We start from the raw sequence: 19,239 nt of genomic DNA on the forward strand, positions 1-19,239 counted from the left end.
CTGCCATCTCAAGCCCAGGTGCAGCAGCTGTGGGGTGCCCACAACACAGAAACGTGCAAAGCAGAAGAAACGCAAGCGAAGAAATGTGTCAACTGTTCTGGATCCCACGAGGGTCTGGACCGCAGCTGTCCCAAACGTGCGCAGTTCATCCAGTCGAGGCAGCAGGCGTCCATGCCGAAGCCGCCAGCATGGAGGAAGGACAATCAGACTCCGGCAGGAGCCGCGTTCACCGCGGCGGATTTTCCTCCGCTACCTGGAGCGGTACCGGAAGAGAAACATCCTCGTCCCGCAGGAAGAAGTAGCGAAAATACTGGCGCCGGCGCCGGTGCAACCCCGAAGGAGCAACAAGGTGAACGGAAGCTGTACAGCGAGTCGGAGCTGTGGACCATTTACCGGGAATACAGAGTTCGCTTGAGCCAGTGCAAGACACCCGAGGAACAGATTGACGTGATCGCACACTTGCTGACACATGGCACGAGAAAATAATCATCTTATTTACGGTTTTTTATTTTATTATTTATAATTTTTGTACTATTGATCCTCGGTCCTAACCTGGTCACAGCACCTAAAAGGACCTAATAAAAATAAGTTATGAAGAAAAAAAAAAAAAAGATTCCGAATTATAAGGAATTTAAGATTTTTCAAAATTCTTGATATTGATCAAAATTCTAGATACGTTTGTAATTTTGTGTCGCATTCAAATAAATAAATCCAAATTATAAGTTTTCTCATCAAAACATATTGCAAACAAGCACTGCGCGAAGAAACGTCAAATGCCCCTTTCCGGTTCTGTTCCTTTTCAGCTGCGTATCGCTCAAGATTTTTTTTTTTTCGTAACCCTTTCATTGACCGTTTCTTGGACGTTTTTTGTATATGGAGCTTTGCGTTCCTTCTAACCTAAAACCAAAACAGTGCCGAAAACTATTACTTTACGATACAAGTACTGAAAAGTTGAACATTTCAGAACTGAAATGAGTGCTAAAATGAACTTTTCAGCACATTTATTTTGGGTGATGGTATGTAGGTCATTTTCATCACTATAGAATGACAGAAAATGTAAATATTTTCAAAACAGAATTGCAAAAAATATATCATTCAACTTTATATTAAAAGTTCGTCCAAAAATGCAGAACTCATGCAACACACACTCGCAGATAGCGGAGTCACCTTTAGACACATACCCAACAACAACGAAGCATCACGTACGGGAAAACCGCACGTGACCTGTAGAACAAACAAACAAAAACCGCGTCGCGCCGAAACCTGATACACACGACAATCTTTTACCCATACCCGCTCTCTATTGTGTAACTGCTCCCGCTCTCTCTCTCTCTCTCTACCCACAGCGCACTAGTACGAACTAATTTCATCTATTGCCACACACCACCGTTTCTATCTCGGCTTGTTTGCTTCTTTTTGCTAGATTCAACACTCACCTGTGCGTGGAACGTGCTCGTTCCATTCCCGCCGTCTTAACAGTAAATAAACTCGCCTAAAAACAAATGCTTTGGTTCCATTCCGGCAGGCTGCTGCCGTCGCCGCGCTCAATCCGCCGCTTCCTCCTCGATCGACGCCGAAGCGCGCCGCACGAGAACCTTCGTCCGCCGCAATCAGGACATGATCGTGGGGTAGCGGTTCATGAGGGGCGGTCCGCCACCACCGCCGTTGCTTCCGCTGCTGCTGCTCACGTACATTTCGTTGCCGCTGGCGTTGGACGCGTTCGATGCGGCCACCGCGTTCGCCGCCGTCTGAATCAACGGCGGACCGTCCGGCCGGGGACACCCGATCGACAGCTGCACCTGCAGACCGGACTCCTTGATCAGGTTCACCACGTCGCCGTGGCTCATGCCGGTGATGTCGATCGAGTTCACCGCCACGATTCGGTCGCCGATCTTGAGCTCCCCACAGCGCTCGGCCGGGCTGCCCGGGATGAGATCACCGATGGACGACCCGTGGTACTGACCGGACGAGGAAATGATCACGAACCCGAAGCCTTCGTTTTCGTTGCGCGACACCAGCACCTGGTACGGGTAGCGCGGATTCGGTGGCGGCGGAGGCGCCTTCAGCGGTTTGCGCCGCCTCAGGATCATCGTGACCTGACCCCGGAGGCCAGCCTCACCCATCAACTGTACCACCCGATGGTGGGAGGCGTTTTCCTTCAAAAAAAATAAATTTACATTAATATTCGCGCGGAGACATTCAAAACCACCAACCAACTCACCACATTTACCCCGTTGATGTTGAGGATCTCGTCGCCGGACGCGATCCGGGTGTCCTTATCGGCGGCTCCCCCCGGCACGATGTGCCCCACCGTCACCTGGGAGCCCTCCTCCGTGCCGCCGACGATTCGAAACCCAAAGCCGAGCGCTTGCCGCTCCAGCACCACCTCCGTCAGCGTGTAATCCTCCATCGGAACGGGCGCCATGAAGCCTACGTTGCCCCCGGCTCCGCCGTACAGTTGGGGCGAGTGTTGGCTGCCGACGCTGCTGCCGTTGCGTGGTCCGCCCGGCCACGGAACCGGTGCTTGCTGGGGGTAAAAGTGCTGCTCGAAAGCCGGCTGTTGCTGCTGCTGTTGCTGTTGATGATGCTGGGGTGGAAGTGGAACCGGTGCCTTGTGATGGTGGTACAGGTTGTCGTACTGCGGGTGTTGTTGTTGTTGTTGCTGCTGCTGGTGGAGCGATCGCTTCCGGTCCATCAGGTATTCGTTGAGCCGCTTGCCAATGTTGTCGCTCATTTGGGGTGGAAGTTGGTAGGGAAGATGCTGTTGAGATTGTTGTTGTTGCTGCTGCTGTTGTTGGCCGTACGACCGGTTGAGCGTTTGCTGTTGGTACATGAGTTGCTGTTGCTGGCGCTGGTAGTCCTGGCAATCGTAGCAGAAGCAACTCTCGTGATGATATGTTGGCTGGAGGGGCATTTGGACCGAGTTGGGACCGTAACCGACGTGGTTTGCTGAAAGGGGTGGCACTGGTGGAGGTGGGACCAGCGGAGGTGAATAAAGCTGGTTGTAGCCGTGGTTGTAGTTGGGCTGGTGCTGCTGGAGGACTTGACCACCGCCGTACTGAGGTTGATGGTTGTGATAGATTGTGTCCGTGGTGCTGTTGTTCGAACTGCTGATGGTCAGCTCGCCAAGCCGATCCGCCAACAAGTTGGCATGCTTTCCACCGTGATGGTGCGGATGGAACTGATCATCGTTGTTGTACGACCCAATATCGTTCGCAATCGAGTCGTTGTCATGTGAGCTGGCATTCGACTTCATGTTCAAGTTCAGATCCATCTTGGAGTCACCGTTACCGGAGTTTTTATTCACGTCCAGCTCGATTTCATCCGTGTTCAGATCGGACAATGGCAGCGAAGGTGTTTTGGCCCGGGCCCGCGTGTCTACCAGTGGTGTTTTTGGCCTAGTCGGAAGAATCTCCTTCGCCTGTGTACTGTACAGATCCGCCGTTGGCGTTTTACTCCTAAACAAACTGTTCCCACCGATCCCGTAACCGCTGTCCTTCTTGAGCAGACCTCCACCAAACTTGGCCAGTTCGATACTTTTCCTCAGTTTGTTCGTCATCTTACTACTGCCGACGAGCAGCGCCGAAGGGCCACGCTGAACCTTCAACGTCGTTTCGATGTTCTTTGGACAATCCTTCAGCACTTGCACTACCTCGTTGTGGGACATGTCCTTCACCGGAATGGAGTTGATACTCAACAGAATATCTCCCTCCTGCAGGTTCTTGCAGCAATGCCTGTCCAAAATCTTCTTCACCTTCTGCCCGTAAGAACTGTCCGTAATCGTAAACCCGAACCCGTTATCACTCTTCACAATGTTTATGTGCAGAATCTCCGGAATTTCAAAGCTATTCTCCTTGCTCTTGTAATGCTGCTGGTACGGGTGCGTATCACTAAAGTACACATCGCCTCCGTTCGCCGTCGCCCCGCCACCCCCACCCGACTGGATCTTCGCCAGCGGATTCTTGTGCTGAACTCCGCCCTCGCTCGGATCCATAAAGATACCCGTCTCCAGCATCTTCAGATCCGACTCCGTCATAACCCCGTTGTTCAACCCGTCAACCGCAATCGTCGTGACCACCTCCGTGTTCGGATCGTTCGGATCGAACGGCAGCGGGTACCCCCGGCACACGTCCAGGTGCACCTCCTCCCCGGGAAGAATCGACTGGAAGATATTCACCATCTCGTGGTGCGTGAACCCCAGCACGCAAATCTCATTCACATAAACCAACACATCGCCCGTCTTGAGCTTCCCGTCCATCCAGGCCGGCCCGTTCGGCACGATCGACTTGATCTGCAGAAACTCCTCCACATTATCGTCCCCTCCGACGATCGTAAAGCCCAACCCCCGCGTCGACTTGACCAGCGTCGTCATCAACCGCTCGCCCTGCAAACTGCCCGGATTCTTCGTAAAGTGATTCACCCGACCGCCCCCACCTCCACCTCCTCCTGCGCCACCAACCTCGTCGTGACCACCCATGGGAGGACCACCACCACCCGGCGGAGGGGCCGCCCCGCGTTCGCTCATGCGCTTCGCCTGCAGCACCGGGTTCTCGTACTGCGTCTTCCGGTTCACGTGGTCGATGTAGTAGGTACCGTAGTGCGGATCGCAAATCTTCTCCCACCCGTACGGCAGCTCGTCGTCCTGGCAGTCCTCGAGGGACTTTTTCTGGAACTTGGAGAGCCGCGGGTCGAGCCAGTGCGACGTGCCGGTGTTGTGGCTGGGGATGGGGAAAGTGAGAAGAGAGAAACATTAAAGATGTTGAAAGATTTGAACCAGCCTCCGGCTGAAAAACTCTATAATGAAGAATAAAAAAAAATTAAAGATGTTGAAAATACATTCGATGAAAATTACACTCTCTCAAGAACGAGCAATTTTTTGAAAATTAAATTTTTGTGTTTTTGGATTTGGATGAAATTTTCTGTGTAGATACTTTTCTAGGATTTGCATCATTGTAATATGGCGTTTAAAATCTGTTAGATAACTGCTCAAGACGTTTGAGTAATAATTTCTGAGCAGGTTTTTTTCGTGTTTTTGATAGTTGATAATTGCCCCAATTAGCGAGTCCGGTCAGTAATCACAATTTGTATTGTTATATTATTTATAATCATATTTTATCAAATATTTTATTGTTCCACTGCATTTGATGATAACATTGTATAATATTATATACCATAACCCATACTAATCAATTTTCCTTTCAGCAAACACACTGCATTGCATATTACACTAAACACCATCAACATAGCAAAATTGAAACTATAAATCGGGGCGTTTGGTACGGTATGTCCACGCATCCTTCATCCCCTGTTGATTGTGTGCAATGTGATCCGTTCTCAGAATCCTCTCTACGGAAAACACAACGCAGTAGGGCTGACCGCTATAATTTTTGTATTACATTTTCGGGTGACTTTCCAGCATTCCCGCCCGTGTGGATCAATCGGACCGCGCACTGGACTTATAATCCAGAGGTCGCCGGTTCGAATCCCGCGGCGGGCGCTCTAAAATTCTTTGTGTAAATATGGGTATTCGGCGCCGTCGCTCCGTGCCATACTTTCATACACTTAGGAAGGAGCCCAGGGCGGCGAAGTCCTTGTAGATAAAAAGGAAGACACTAGTGGTTGGTACTAGCAATGGTGGCCGACAGCTATAAAGTCAACTTCGTTTTTTTCCAGCATTTCCAGCAACCGTCCATACAAAAAGGGTTTTGAAATATTCAAAAATCTGTACCTTGAGAGAGTTTATGTGCATCATTAGTTATATTTTATACAAGTCTGCACACAATTTTGGGGGCTGGTCATATATCACAGCAAAGAATCCGATGGTAAAATCACACATCACCTTCGTCAAAATAAACACTTAATATTACACTCTGCATGTACAATTTTTGCAAACACAAAAAAAAAAGTTGCTACCGACGGGATTTAAACCCAGCACCAACAGTTAGGACTGGCGCCTTAGCCCACTCGGCCATCACACCGATGAAAAGCTAAAAGGATAAACGCATATATGAGCTTGACATTTCGGTCAAGTAGGTTTCCCATACTGATGGGCTACATATTTCAGGGTGTAAAATCACATAAAATTGCATGAAATAATGCAATATTTATTTTACACCCAGGCCTTTTACACGCAGCTGGATTACTACTTTTTTAGCTGTGTAGAATGTATGAAATTCTGGATTTTGAAGAGGGATTTTCTGATCGATTAGTTCGGCAAAGTTGTAGGTTATGATTAGGTTATTTTCAGGAAAAAAATAAGTAAACGGAAAAACTTGAGGATTAAAAAGAAATTGTTTGAGTCACAGTGCAAAATCTGGTTTAGGAGATGATTTTTGAAAAATATTGTTTTTTTTTGAAATATCGAAAATTCGGACATTTTTTTTAAATTCTATTAGGCCGATGCAAATATTTAAAAAAGTTTTTGTCCTTCGGCCCTGGCCGAGGTCAAAGGGGGGGCAAAAAAATAAAAAAATATAAAAATTTAAATAACAAGCCATAGTCTTCACATTTAAATGAAAAAAGTGTTTTAAAATGCATTTTACACTAGTTCAGTTGTTTTGCAATCATTAGTTTTCAAGAAATCTAAGATCTGACAAAAACAAGAATTGTATCGAAAAAAAAGATCCTGCATCAAAAATTTTCAAAAAATCTTAAGATTTTTTAATCAACCCAAACATGCTAAAAATGATTTTAAACGCAGGAGAATGTATTTTAATTTGATTTCAGCTGGTTGCACTTGAATTTTCATTGAAATTTTGAAGTTTATTGTAAAAATATTTTTTTTGCCCCCTGATTTTTCGGGCCAATTTTGAAGGGGGTTTGTACCAGCCTTATGTTTAAAGCAAAAATCGAACTTGCAATCGCAAACTACTTTACAATTTTTTCATAATTTTTCAAGTTATAGCTCGTTTTATGTATTTTTAGGTTTAAAAAATAGTGCTGGAAAGAAAAGCGCCCTGAAAAATATTAATGAAAAGCTGAGCAAATTTTCTCTCTGGAACTTGCAAAACGGACAATTAGTTGCTGCTGGGATACAGCCTCACAACGTATTCGAATCGCTGAAAATGAATTCCTCTATGTGTCACCTAAAAAGCCTAAAATTTTCAAAGGACAAGATCTCGGATTTTCAATGTTGAAAATCAAAACTTTTCGAAATTTTCTGATCTTTAAAAAAAATTAAATTAAATTTCCACATTCTCGATCATTTCCAAAAAAAACTAGTGTTGTGTGTGTGTGTGGTCCAATCCAATACCCGCTAACCGGTAGCGAAATTATGGGAAAGTATAATTTGTATCAGACTGTGTACATGCCGAATGCTGATACAGCTTATCTCAGTCCCGGGTATTAGGTGGTGATAGCCCTCGCGCTGCTTCCAACGACCCGTTTCAGAATGACAGAGCTCCTTGCGGTCCAATTCCGAGGTCGCTGGGCATTGTTCGGCCCCGCCTAAACATAGAAGCAAGCATCTGAAGGAAACTCGATCTATATTAAGACTTCCAATCCCCTCAGGCAAATCAGGGATCAGCGCGTATTTAATAATATGAGAAGAAGATATAACATGTTTCAACACTACGGACCAATTCACTGCTAGAGTGTAAACCTTCTGATGGTTACTGCTTAGCGTCCCAGACCACCACCAATCCAAAGGTGTGAATTCGAATCCCACCTGATTCATTTTAGTTTTTATTCATATTCAAATTCCTGATTCCAAATTTCAAAGGTACCGACCGGGATTTGATCCCTGAACCTTCTGCTTGGGAGACAGAAGCCGTAACCATTAAGCCACAGAGCCGGTTGAATGGGACGTGGTTCTCTGTATGGCTTTTTGCGAGATGAGAGCAGAGGACAACAATCATCTCAACGTTTCCACTTTACCCGGGCTAATGACCGGCAGTTCCAGTTCACGATGATTTCCCTTGATATGTTAAAAACCACTTATGATTTTGGCACATATTCCGTTTGTCAGCGTTTCCTGTCATTACTGGCGGGAAAAATCTACGTGGAATCAGCTGTGCAGACCTCAAGTGTGACAGGAATGCAGGTTGAGCGACTCCCACGGGCTCATTTCCAAAAAAAACTAGTGTTTGTTCAAAAATTCATACCTCGATACCTCTGTGCTTTCTTATGCTAACCAGATAGGAAAACGAGCAAGCTTAGTACAAGAGAGCACAAAATACAAAAAGTCTCAGAAAATTGCACTGCTTCAATATCGACACACGGAGAGTCGACAGTACAAATGACCCACTGTAAAATCTTTTCGAGGTGACTGTTCGTCAACAATGATGGAAAGTGCTCAGCGCTTACAAGGCTTACAACGACAAAAAATAACAAAAACAAATAAGAAGAAGAATTCAATTTGAAATCCTTATCGTGAGTAATGAGAGTTGATAGTGCAACATCAGAACCAGTTGTGTTCTGTGCTGCAATTAGTCGGCTGAGAATCTTGGTTGAAGCTGGTTTACAAAATCTGATGCGAAATGGTGCAAATATGTTATCGGAAAATATTCGGAATATTGGCAGCTATTTTGGCCAACGTTGAGTGTTCCCTTTTTGTAAGTATTAAATCAAGATTATTAATATAAAATTCTTAATTTATCTTCATTATCATAAGAATGATCCACTGGCACCAAGATTGTACCAGAACCAAGTAGTCAGATACATTGATCTACCGGCAACGGCGAAGCAAACTCAAAATATAACAATCCGTCTGGATATTCCCAGTTTGGTGGAGAAGACAGCCAGGATTGTTTTTGTTTTTGGCAATTTGTTCCCGCGGTATCCAAAGAATCGCCGCGAAACTTTTTTCCACAGCCGCTGTTTGGGGAATCCCCGTGAATGTTCAACTTTCGATGAATCATAATACAAACCTGTCGTCGAATTGCTCACAACTGGATTGCGTCACAACTTTTGTCCATAATGTAGCCATCGTCGATTACCTCGCACGGATTGGAAGTCGTCCTTCGGAGAATGTATCTTCGGTCTTAGAGGAAAATTTGCGTTCTGTTCTGCAGTATCGACGTCAGGATGGTTCGTTCGGTACCCCTTCGGTATCGCGTGTTTACCTGACGGCCTTTATTGCCAAAGGACTTCAGGTGGCCAAAAGGTACATCTTTATCCATGAAGCCATTCTTGGTGATGCGCTGAAGTGGCTTGCGGCGAAACAACAGCCCTCGGGACAGTTTGTCGAGGTAGAACCAACGTTGTACGAGAAAATGAGAGACCTCAGGCTTACCGCTTACGTGCTGACGATCTTCGCGACGGAAAACCAATACACGGAAGTCGTGCGGAAAGCTTCCGAGTACGTAGCTGACAGAACCGAACAGATGGGTGTCTACGAGCTTGCTCTGGCTTCCTACGCGTTATCACTAGCCAATCATCCCAAGGGTAAGTACTGCCTGGAGCAGCTTAACCATCCAAGATCACCTGGATATCAACCAAACGCCTACTGGAGAGGTAAATCGTCCAATGCTGAAATAGCCGGGTACGCGCTGCTGGCATCCCTGAATCATACAGTCTACACCAACACGGAGGACATTGTCCAGTGGTTGAAGTCTCGTTCCTTTCGCTCATACGGGAGATTCCGACATACGCAGGGCATTACCACTGCTCTAACAGCTCTTTCACAACACTACGAAAAGTTTTCCCAGTATATCAACAGCTACACCGTCCAACTTCGATACCAATCAAACTTCAAGATCCTTCACGTTACTCCAACCGACTCCAGAATGTTCGAACTGGATCTACCGAGCAATACCAAGCTCGTACAAGTCCAAGTTCAAGTTACCGGATTTGGTCGGCTGGCATGGAGGCCAGCTTCGCGCTAAACGTACAACTAGTCAACAGCACCACCAGGGAAATCCAACACCTACAAGTTTGCGTTGGAAGTCGCACAAACCGCACCGAAGGACTGACACTGGTGGAGGTATTCCATCCGAAAGGATTCTCCGGAGTGAGCGTCGAGGATCTTTCCCCGCAGAAGAGAGTTTGGGTAAGATCTCAGCTAGATTCTCAACGACTTCCCAGATCAAACAAGCTAATCCCATACAGAAATCGCTGCAGCGTCCCGGAGGAACCTCTACCGTGGTGTACTACCAATCCTTGGCGCGTGCTATGGACTGCTTTGTGGTAACTGCAGAACTGTTTCGAGCTGGTTTCGCCAAGTCTAACGGTGGACAGGCCCGGCAGATGGACGTGGTAGCGTACGATTACTATAATCGAGGTAGGTTCGAGATTGTTTAATTGGGGTTGTTACATTTACGCCAAGCAGCAATGCTTTTATTACAGATCGCGTGGCTTGGGTGTCTTACAAAGGCTACGGACGGCAGGGCAGCGAGGACGATTACGAGTATCTGGAGGCGGTTTGATTGAATAGAGACCACAACGGAACATTAATGACTTAAAATGTTGTTTTTAGTTACAAAACAAAAATCATGGAAAAAATGCTAGGTCATTGGGGGAATACTCAAACGCTTGGATAGTCATTTGATCCCCATTTTTTTTCTTGAAAATCTTATAACTTTTGATATATTTGACCAAATTGAATGCTTCCAGTTGCAAAGATTCAGATTTGTATATATTTTTAACTGTCAGATGGGGGATTTTGGGGCATTTTGACCGGAGACGTTGTAGATTCCGTTGAGGTACCTCGGCCGTCCTCCATGGCTTTTTGGTCAATATAACAAACGGTTTTCCCCAGAACAATCTTCAAGGCATCATCCTAGTACATCATCCTGCATAGATGAATGACATGGTCAAGACCTTCAGACATCCGAACAGGTTAGGCATTTCTAGGCAATTTATTTTTTCAAAAAATGTTCAGTTTTTTGCAATATTAAAATATTTTATGAAGAGAAATTTTGTAAAAATAATAGTTTTTCTCAGTGTCATCTTGTAAGCCATCATTTTTTAACTCGCGATATTTCGGAAACTATTGATTATACTTCCAATGTTAAAAAAATTAAAAATTTATGAAATTTTCTATTCTATACCGTACACATATTTCTTAAAATCAAACCCTTTTGAAAGACAAAAAAAAACTTATTTTGAACATTTTGAAGTTTTGGGCAAGATTTTCAACCCATAAGTTATTTTAATCAAAAAGGTCAGAAAATTTCCAAAAGTGTTTGTTTTGACTACACTCAATCAAAAAATGTGTAATCATTTGCAATTGCGAAGATGCCTTTTCTGTCTTCCCATACAAAAAAAAAATACAAAAATTTAAAAATACGTTTATTGGTAATTTAATTTTCAATGATAAAGTGTCAAAATTTCAAATTTGAAGTCAAAATTTTCTGAACTTTCCAAAGAACTTCGAAAAACTGTAGACCACATCCGGACAAAATCGACATTAAGGATACCCTCTGATTCGAATTCTTAGGCAAAAATAAGTATCTGTGCCAATTTTGAGCCAAATCGGTTAAGGTTAAGTGGTCGCTTTTTATCGTTGAAGTTTATATGGGGAAAATCGCAAAATTGTTCAAGTGTGAGATTCTTGTAAGAAAGTTAATTTCCTACAACTTTGTCAAAGGGTGCAAAACGATCCAAGTTGAATCTGATTTTTAGTGATTTTTTTAGTAAAAAGTATTTTTTTGATATACTTCTTATATACCCCTTATAAACTTTCAAGTATATAAGCCGAATTGTTTTTATCGCATTGCTAATAACTCATCTGGATCAACTCGGATCTTCTTGCACCCTTCGACAAAGTTGTAGGAAATTTAATTTCCTACAAGAATCTCACACTTGGGCAATTTTGGGTGAGACCAGCGCTACCTGCTGCCAAAATCCTGAAGCGATGTTTTCCCATACATTTTAGCGATTTCCCCATATAAACTTCAACGATAAAAAGCGACCACTTAACCTTAACCGATTTGGCTCAAAATTGGCACAGTTATTTATTCATGCCTAAAGAATCGAGCCAGGGAGTATCTCTTCAGATTTTCAAAAAAATCAATTTTTCTTGTCACCGTAGTCTAGACTCGATTATCTGAAGATGTTGGCAAAATTTCACTTCGTATAACCAAAACTTCGGAGAATCGAATCATAATATATTTTTTTTACTTGTCTTATTTTTGGTTGGTGAGCTTAAGTATGACCCCTAAGCTGCTCAAAAGTGATTAAGAATTTTGTAATCCAAGATGGTAGCCAAAATGGTGGGATGAATTATTGAAAAAATGCATAATTTTCAATTTAACCCTCTACAACCTAACCTCGCCTTTAGACGGGCTTCGATCTGAAAAATAGCCAAACTCTCAAAATTTAAGAAAATTTAAGGGTAGGAAGTTTCACTTGTTTTATGTAACTTTGCCAATGTTTTTAAAAATGTCATTTTTTCAGGGGTCAACTTTGGCTGTGTTTGTTACTAACATTTCCTATATTTTAAGTAAAAAGAAGTATGCAGTAATTTTTGTAGTGTCCCAGACTATGTCTCTACGCATTTTTTTACAATTTAAATGATGATGGTGCCATTCTAAAGCACAAAATGTGAAAAACAAGCAAAAAAATGAAAAAGTGACTGTAAAAACGTGAAAAAAAAAATAGATAGGCAAAATGTATTTATATTACGTGGTAGAATAGGCCAAACACTACCAAGAACAAACATAAACTAAACAAGATAAATTAAAATACTAAAAATAAAACAAGAAAACCATAAAACAAGAGAAGAAAAGTTTTTCGTAGAACAAAAGTTGCTCAAAATGACCTCCTAAACACGGGAAAAATAAAATTTTCGAAAAAAATAGGCAATCAACCATTTAAATTTGACTAAATATGGGGTCACAGAACTCGGATTTGATGTTAAAAGCAAGAAAATTAAAAAAAAAAACAAAATTTGTTTTGTTCACGGATTCGGATAATCGAAAATTTGGGCCAAACAACTCCCCAAAGTTTCGGAACGATTGGTGTAGTGCCAACACTGAAAAGATGCATTTTTGGGTATCAGAAAAATCGAAAACTAAAATATACGTATTTAGAGTATTTTTTATGTTTTGTATTTTGAATTTTCCACGAAGGGGAGGGGGATTCAATTTTTCTAACATCCGGATACGAATGCTGAAATTAAAAAGACAGCAGTTTTTCTGTCAGAGTAGCAGAAAATTAAATTAGAACACTAGAAAACATTGATCGATTGGGTTATAAAATTTGGTAAAATTGTATCTTCAGACTGGTTAAACCGATTTTATCGGGTAGGTATAATTCGATCCGTCTTCAAGTCCCATAAGTCCATATTGAAAATTGTAAAGTTTTGAACGAATCTATCTTATGTTATGAGAACTATTTTAGTACATTTCGGAAATTGCGACCTATCGTTGGATAGTTAATGGATAGACCTTTCCAGTTCAATCGTTTTTTTTCACCTATGAAAGCAGCATATCAGTGACTAGCAGTTCAAATATTTAAATTTCCTATCGTAAACCAATTCCAGCTCTGCCCAAAACGCCCAACTGTTTACACAAAGCGAAACTTTTTCTCTGTTCCGCCAATCGATGACGATGACTAATGTGCAAGCAAGCACGCCCGTTTGGATCAAAGAAACAGAAAAGATAAACAAGCGAACGAAAAATTACAAAACCCTCCAAATATTACTCACTCGATAAAGTACACCTCGCCGCTGTCCGTGAACGCCTTCTCCCACTTGGCCGGCAGCGGTCCCAGTCCGTCGTCCTCTTCCTGCTGCTCGGACTTTTGCTCGTAGAACCCAGCACCACCACAATTCACCGGCGGCGGCTGCAGTTGCTGCTGGTTATGGTTATGATGGTGATGGTGGTGATGGTGCTGATGCTGTTGCTGCTGCTGCTGCTGCTGCTGGTGATGAATGCCATTGTTGGGGCTCATCATCAGCGAGTCCGGAACGTCCGTTCCGTTATCGCCGTTGACGCCCATCTTCGACGACAGATCTTTGCCATCCGGTTTGGCGGTGGGGCCGGCGCCACCGTTCATCGGCGGCCCTGACTCATTCATGCTGGCGAGCTTTTCAATTTCACTTTTCTCTGTCATTGAGGTTTACCCTTCACCGCGTGGCCATCATCTGGCCGGCCAAACACTCACTCACACACAACCCCGAATTCTTGGCGAGAAACAAAACACCGAAACAGAAGCCAAACACAGGAGGGGGGAAACGCACTCAACATTTAAATGCACTCGCTCTCTTCTCGGACAGCAGCAGGTCGAGCGTTTCCCGCGCGCGCGAGCTCGCTTGCCAACTTTGTATATTTTTAGCTACCACAACATCACCACACTGAACAGGGGCACTCTCGGGCAGGCAGGTTGGCGCAACGACGGCCGGTTTCTCCGTTTTGTGATCACCTTCGCCTCTCTTCGCCGTAATAAACTTTAAATCTTGCCCAGCCCTTGTTTTCGGGGCCCCAACTCAACTTTCAACGCACACACACTCTCTCTCGCGCGCGGAGACCTGCTTTGCAGGTTCTTCGACCGTTTAATTTCTCTTCGGCGATGGTCACCTGTCGTGCATTTCTTCCTTCTTCCCAGTCAGGATCACTGCTTCGTTTGCTGGCAGCTATTGCTCAACCTTCCAAGGAATGACTCAACCGCGCCGTCGCATTCCACGGCGTGCGATTTTTGGCGATTCGATCTTCGATCGCGTGCTTCACTAAACAACACCTCTCGCGTACTCCACGGTTTCGTAACGCACACCTTAAAACACCATAATCCACACACGTAGTCGTAGTCGTAGTCGGCGTTGACGAGGCCCGATTGTCTAACCTGCAAAGTAACAAAACGCAACAAGAGATTAGCTAAAAACGTAACACCGAGATAAATTTGTAACGAGCGCGCGCGACTCCGTCTCCAACCGACCAACCCCGCATTCGTGTGTGAACTGAACCAACCTGGAGAGTTCGCGTTGGAGAGTTCGCGCCCGCGCTCGTTGTAAAACGTTCCCATTGAACTTTCCTTTCATTCATAAGACAACCCTTCTTTGCACACCCTCCTCATGGCCACAACAATGGTCGTCCGTCAACCCCGAATCGGGTCTCTGACGAAATTTGTGTGCTCGCATCGTAGTAGGTAGGTAGGTTTATATACATTTTTTCGACCAAGTGTATTATTAGTGGCGGCGATCGCGGAGATAGTAAATGCTGGGGGACCGGTTTTGCGGTTTTTCTGCGACGCGACCAGGTGGAAAGTGGCGAATGGGTTTTAAAAATCGGTTCGATAAGGCCTCGTTTTCGAGGGGGTTGCGTAAACAAAATGATAAGGTTTTCGGAAAATGAAAGCGGTTTGAGACGAGCTATGCGATGAAATGGTTGTTTGGGGATGAAATCGCTGAAATTTCCTCTTGTTATCTTGTAACTTTGTCAGACACTGCAAATTTCACAAAATTAAAGTATAGCTCATTTCCAGCCAGTACTAAGCACAACAATTTTTGAGTTACATTCCATTTTAACTGGTGGAAATGAAATACGATGTAATTCAGTCGAATGGATTGCCCAATTCTTACAGAAAGAAATCAAAATCAGAAATCAAAAATCACCTTCATAGTATTGAGTTATGAGTTTGTATAAAATTTACGGTCCAATAGCCTGGAATCTTCTGGCAGCCCAAGCAGCTTACTTTGCGGCAGAAATCGACAAAAATAACATTTTTTATCATTACTTCGTCCGTACAAAATTCCATGCAATTTTGGCAGCCCTCCATAAAAAAAACTAACTTAAGCTACTTATGTAGTTGGTGCCTTCCTCATTCTCGATTAAAAATGAGTCACAAAAAAATCGGAAATCATTTTAATATGATTTGTTATGTCTCGGAAACCAAGTACCGTCATCAGGGGTGACATTGGGTCTGGGAGGTGATATTGGGTCATAAAAAAATGCTGAAATTTGTATGACCCAATCTCGCCCCCCAGACCCAATGTCACCCCTGCACAGTGGTTCAAAAGCCTGTTTTGACGAACTTAATTGATTAGAGCAAAAAGTAAGCATTTTCGTGCTTTGACATGTTCTACAACTTTGTTCAGCGTTGTCATGGCCTACTTTTGATGAAATTTGTTTTTCAAAATACTCATCACAGTAGGCTATAGAATTTCAAACTTTTGACAGTTTAGAGATAGAGCTTTGGTATCTTCGGCAAAGTTGTAGGGCTGAGAAATTTTCACAAACTTTGTCGAAGACGCCAAAGCTCTATCTTTGCGTTGAATACCAGTTTTGGAACCTTTTTCATAAATCCCTGCCAAAAAAACAGTTTTTTGACTAAAACTATGTTGAACTTTGATTTTAGACGATTACACTGCCGTTCTACGCATAATTGTCCCATGTTCAAAAAAGGGCAACTGAGAAAAACGCGATTGAAGTTTTTCGATCGATTTCTGTGCTTCTACGCATAATTGTCTTGTGGGTCCCTATTCGCCCTATATGTCCCTAATCACCCCGGTTAACAATTTATCACCCTTATTTGTAATCCTCTTGCAGGTAAACAGGTAAACAAGATAAAATGCTTCGTAAAACTCATGATTTCGTTATAGAAAAAACTTGGTGGGACAATTATGCGAATTTCAACGATGGGACAAACAGACTTGGTGTTGTTTTCAATGAGTTGCTGAACTGCCCACCATTGAAAAAACGGCTAATATCCACTTTTGGCAAAAACGAGATATTGGCACCAGGTGGTAGAGGATGTTCCAACGCATCTTCTGAAACTTGAATTTCACTGAAATAATGTTTAGACTTGGCTGCCGATGCGAGAAACCAAACGGCTAATATACCATTCTAATGGGAAATTGCCTTGACGGAGATTTTGTGACAAACACTAAAACGCGTTTTTCTCGGAATACTTGATTTGGCATAATAGCCGAATTTTCAATTATGGGCAGTGAACAAAGTACTAGATAAACTAAACTTAAAAATCATAAAAAGTCAGAATCGTCCAAAAATGACATGGGACAATTATGCGTGGAACGGCAGTACAATGTTCAGAATAGTTGTCAGTAATATCAAATCAAACAACTTTGCCGAAGACGCCGAGTTGATAGGAGCTATATGTGATGAGTTATAGCAAGATTTCGTGATAATTTAGCTAGTTTTCGAGCTCGGTATACAAAGCCTCGGGCAAATTTGAGCAAAAATCCATACAATAGGCTTCAAGTATGACTATTCTACTACAAAATGTCGGGTGAATCATTCGTCCGAAGGTTTACGGTCATAGATTTCCGAACATTTTAGTTTATTTTATTTTTGATGACTTTTTAAATGCATTTAGGACACTTTTAAGGCACATTATCCATTTTTGCGAAGCGTGTAGGCCAGACTCTTGTGAAAATTTTGATGTATTGGAAATCTTTTGAGGCTATCCAGTGTATTTTTGGGAATATCTTTGAAAAAAAAAAAATCCCTTCCAAAATAGCTAATCGGCAAATCTAGACATTTAGTCAACCGTCAACGTCATAACGTTGGTGTTGCAAAGACAGTAAATTATTTCAAACATTCATATTATTTATTAGCCAAAGGTTCCAAAGATAGACTTCCAATAAAAAATATAAAAATTTAAATTACAAGCCTACGATTCAACATTTGGAGGAAAAAAAGTGTTTTAAAATGCATTTTACACGCGTCCAGTTGCTTTCCCATCATTAGTTTTCAAAATATCGATATATTGACGATTTTTTTTTTCGAAAACAAAAAACTTTTTATGGGACTGGAGTTTAAACATGCTAAATATGATTATAAACGCAGGAAAATGCATATTAACTGGTCTTCGGTTGATTAAACTTAAATTTTCATTACAATTTTGAAGTTTTTCGAAAAAATATTTGTTTGCCCCCTGAATGCAACGGCCTTAGAAATAAAAAAAAAATACGGTTTACGGTTTTGAGTGTTTAACTTTTTGTGATGAAAAATGTCTAATATTTTTTTAAATATCTAAGTATAGACAAAACAAAAAAAAATCAAAAAGAAAATGTTTTTGCGGTACTTTAAATTGAAAAAATATATGTTTGAAAAGGTATATGTCCCTATATTGGGCCTAGTACCTAAATTAGGTCTTCCAAACTTAATTTAATGAATTCTAATGAATTTTGATCAAGCTTGGAACTTTTCATTTACTTAACCCAACCATATTATTTTTTTAAATAAATTTTAGGCTGGTACAAATTTTATTTTAAGTTTTTGTCTCCCCCCCTTCGAAATTGGCCCGAAAAATCAGGGGACAAAAAAAAGATTTTAAAATTTCAATGGCAATTTAAGTGCAATCGGCTGAAATCAATTTAAATGCATTCCTCTGCGATAAGAATCATTTTTAGCATGTTTGGGTTGATTTAAAAATCTTTTGAATTTTTGAAAATCATCGATGCTAAATATCGCAAAAAGTATTTTTTGCTGTAATTTTTGTTTTCGTCAAATATTATTTTTTTGAAAACTAGTGAAAAACAACTCAACAAGTGTTAAAATGCATTTTAAAACACTTTTTCCATGCAAATGTTAAAACTATGGCTCGTAATTTCAATTATAATATTTATTTATTTTTTCACCTCAATCACCTCTTTTTCTAGTTGATTGAATTTTTCACAAAAGTTGCATCTTTGAACATTGAAAAATCAAACCAATAGTTTCCAAAATAACACTGCAGTGCACTGAGAAAATACATTATTCACGAAATTTAAATTTTAACCCTCTACTGTCCAAATTTTTTACAAACATTTTTATTTTTCCCTTGTTCAGGAGGCAATTTTGAGCAACTTGTATTCTACGAAAAACTTCACTTCTCTTGTTTTATTTTTAGTATTTGAATTTGCGTTTATCTGGTTTAGTTCATGTTTGTTTTTGGTAGTATTTGGCCTATTCTACCACCTGCTATCATTACATTTTGCCTATCTAATTTTTTCATGTTTTTACAGTCACTTTTTCAATTTTTTACTTGTTTTTCACTATTTCTACTATTGAATGTGTTATCATTTAAATTGTAAAAAAAATGCGTAGAGGCATAGTCTGGGACACTAACTCTGTGAAAAATATGGGCAAAATCGGTCAACATAAACGCAAAAAAAAATTAAAAAATCGCAAATTACAATTGTGTTAAGCACTGGTTCTTCCTCACATCCCACTGTAGAGATTGCAGTTCCACATTAAGTCGTCGCACTCAACGATGTTTGCCGCGTTGACTTTCATAGCAGTGTCTATAATTTTAACATTCTTATGACAAGATTTCTCTGTCAGAGGTTCGCAATCTTCCCTACTTTGAACCTAGCAGCACTCACTCGTTGATGAAGGTTTGCACTGACGATAAAGAAAA

The 19,239-nt window shown here is 42.0% G+C and overlaps 3 protein-coding genes across 4 annotated transcripts in view; 2 read left to right on the forward strand and 1 right to left on the reverse strand.

The window, feature by feature from the left end:
- Positions 1-1,063: 1,063 nt before the first annotated feature.
- Positions 1,064-19,239, reverse strand: part of LOC6042934 (membrane-associated guanylate kinase, WW and PDZ domain-containing protein 1) — a 32,341-nt gene continuing 14,165 nt past the window's right edge. For both annotated transcript variants that reach the window (XM_038252563.1, XM_038252564.1), the window contains exons 2-4: positions 13,589-14,721; positions 2,222-4,718; positions 1,064-2,156 (exon numbers count right to left, since the gene is read on the reverse strand). In XM_038252563.1, coding sequence (XP_038108491.1) covers positions 1,611-2,156; positions 2,222-4,718; positions 13,589-13,995 — 3,450 coding nt within the window. In that variant the 5' untranslated portion in view covers positions 13,996-14,721 and the 3' untranslated portion in view covers positions 1,064-1,610. The remainder of the gene's footprint in view (positions 2,157-2,221; positions 4,719-13,588; positions 14,722-19,239) is intronic.
- Positions 8,450-9,840, forward strand: LOC6042933 (alpha-2-macroglobulin-P). Its single transcript, XM_038252565.1, has 2 exons — positions 8,450-8,552; positions 8,612-9,840. Exon 2 carries the CDS (start codon positions 8,850-8,852, stop codon positions 9,822-9,824), a length of 975 nt encoding a protein of 324 aa, XP_038108493.1. The 5' UTR covers positions 8,450-8,552; positions 8,612-8,849; the 3' UTR covers positions 9,825-9,840.
- LOC119765012 lies at positions 9,803-10,784 on the forward strand. Its single transcript, XM_038252567.1, has 3 exons — positions 9,803-9,988; positions 10,048-10,219; positions 10,285-10,784. Exons 1-3 carry the CDS (start codon positions 9,803-9,805, stop codon positions 10,362-10,364), a joined length of 438 nt encoding a protein of 145 aa, XP_038108495.1. The 3' UTR covers positions 10,365-10,784.

The sequence above is a fragment of the Culex quinquefasciatus genome, chromosome 2 (genome assembly GCF_015732765.1).
Source record: "Culex quinquefasciatus strain JHB chromosome 2, VPISU_Cqui_1.0_pri_paternal, whole genome shotgun sequence".
In the NCBI taxonomy this organism is placed as follows: Eukaryota; Metazoa; Arthropoda; class Insecta; order Diptera; family Culicidae; genus Culex; species Culex quinquefasciatus.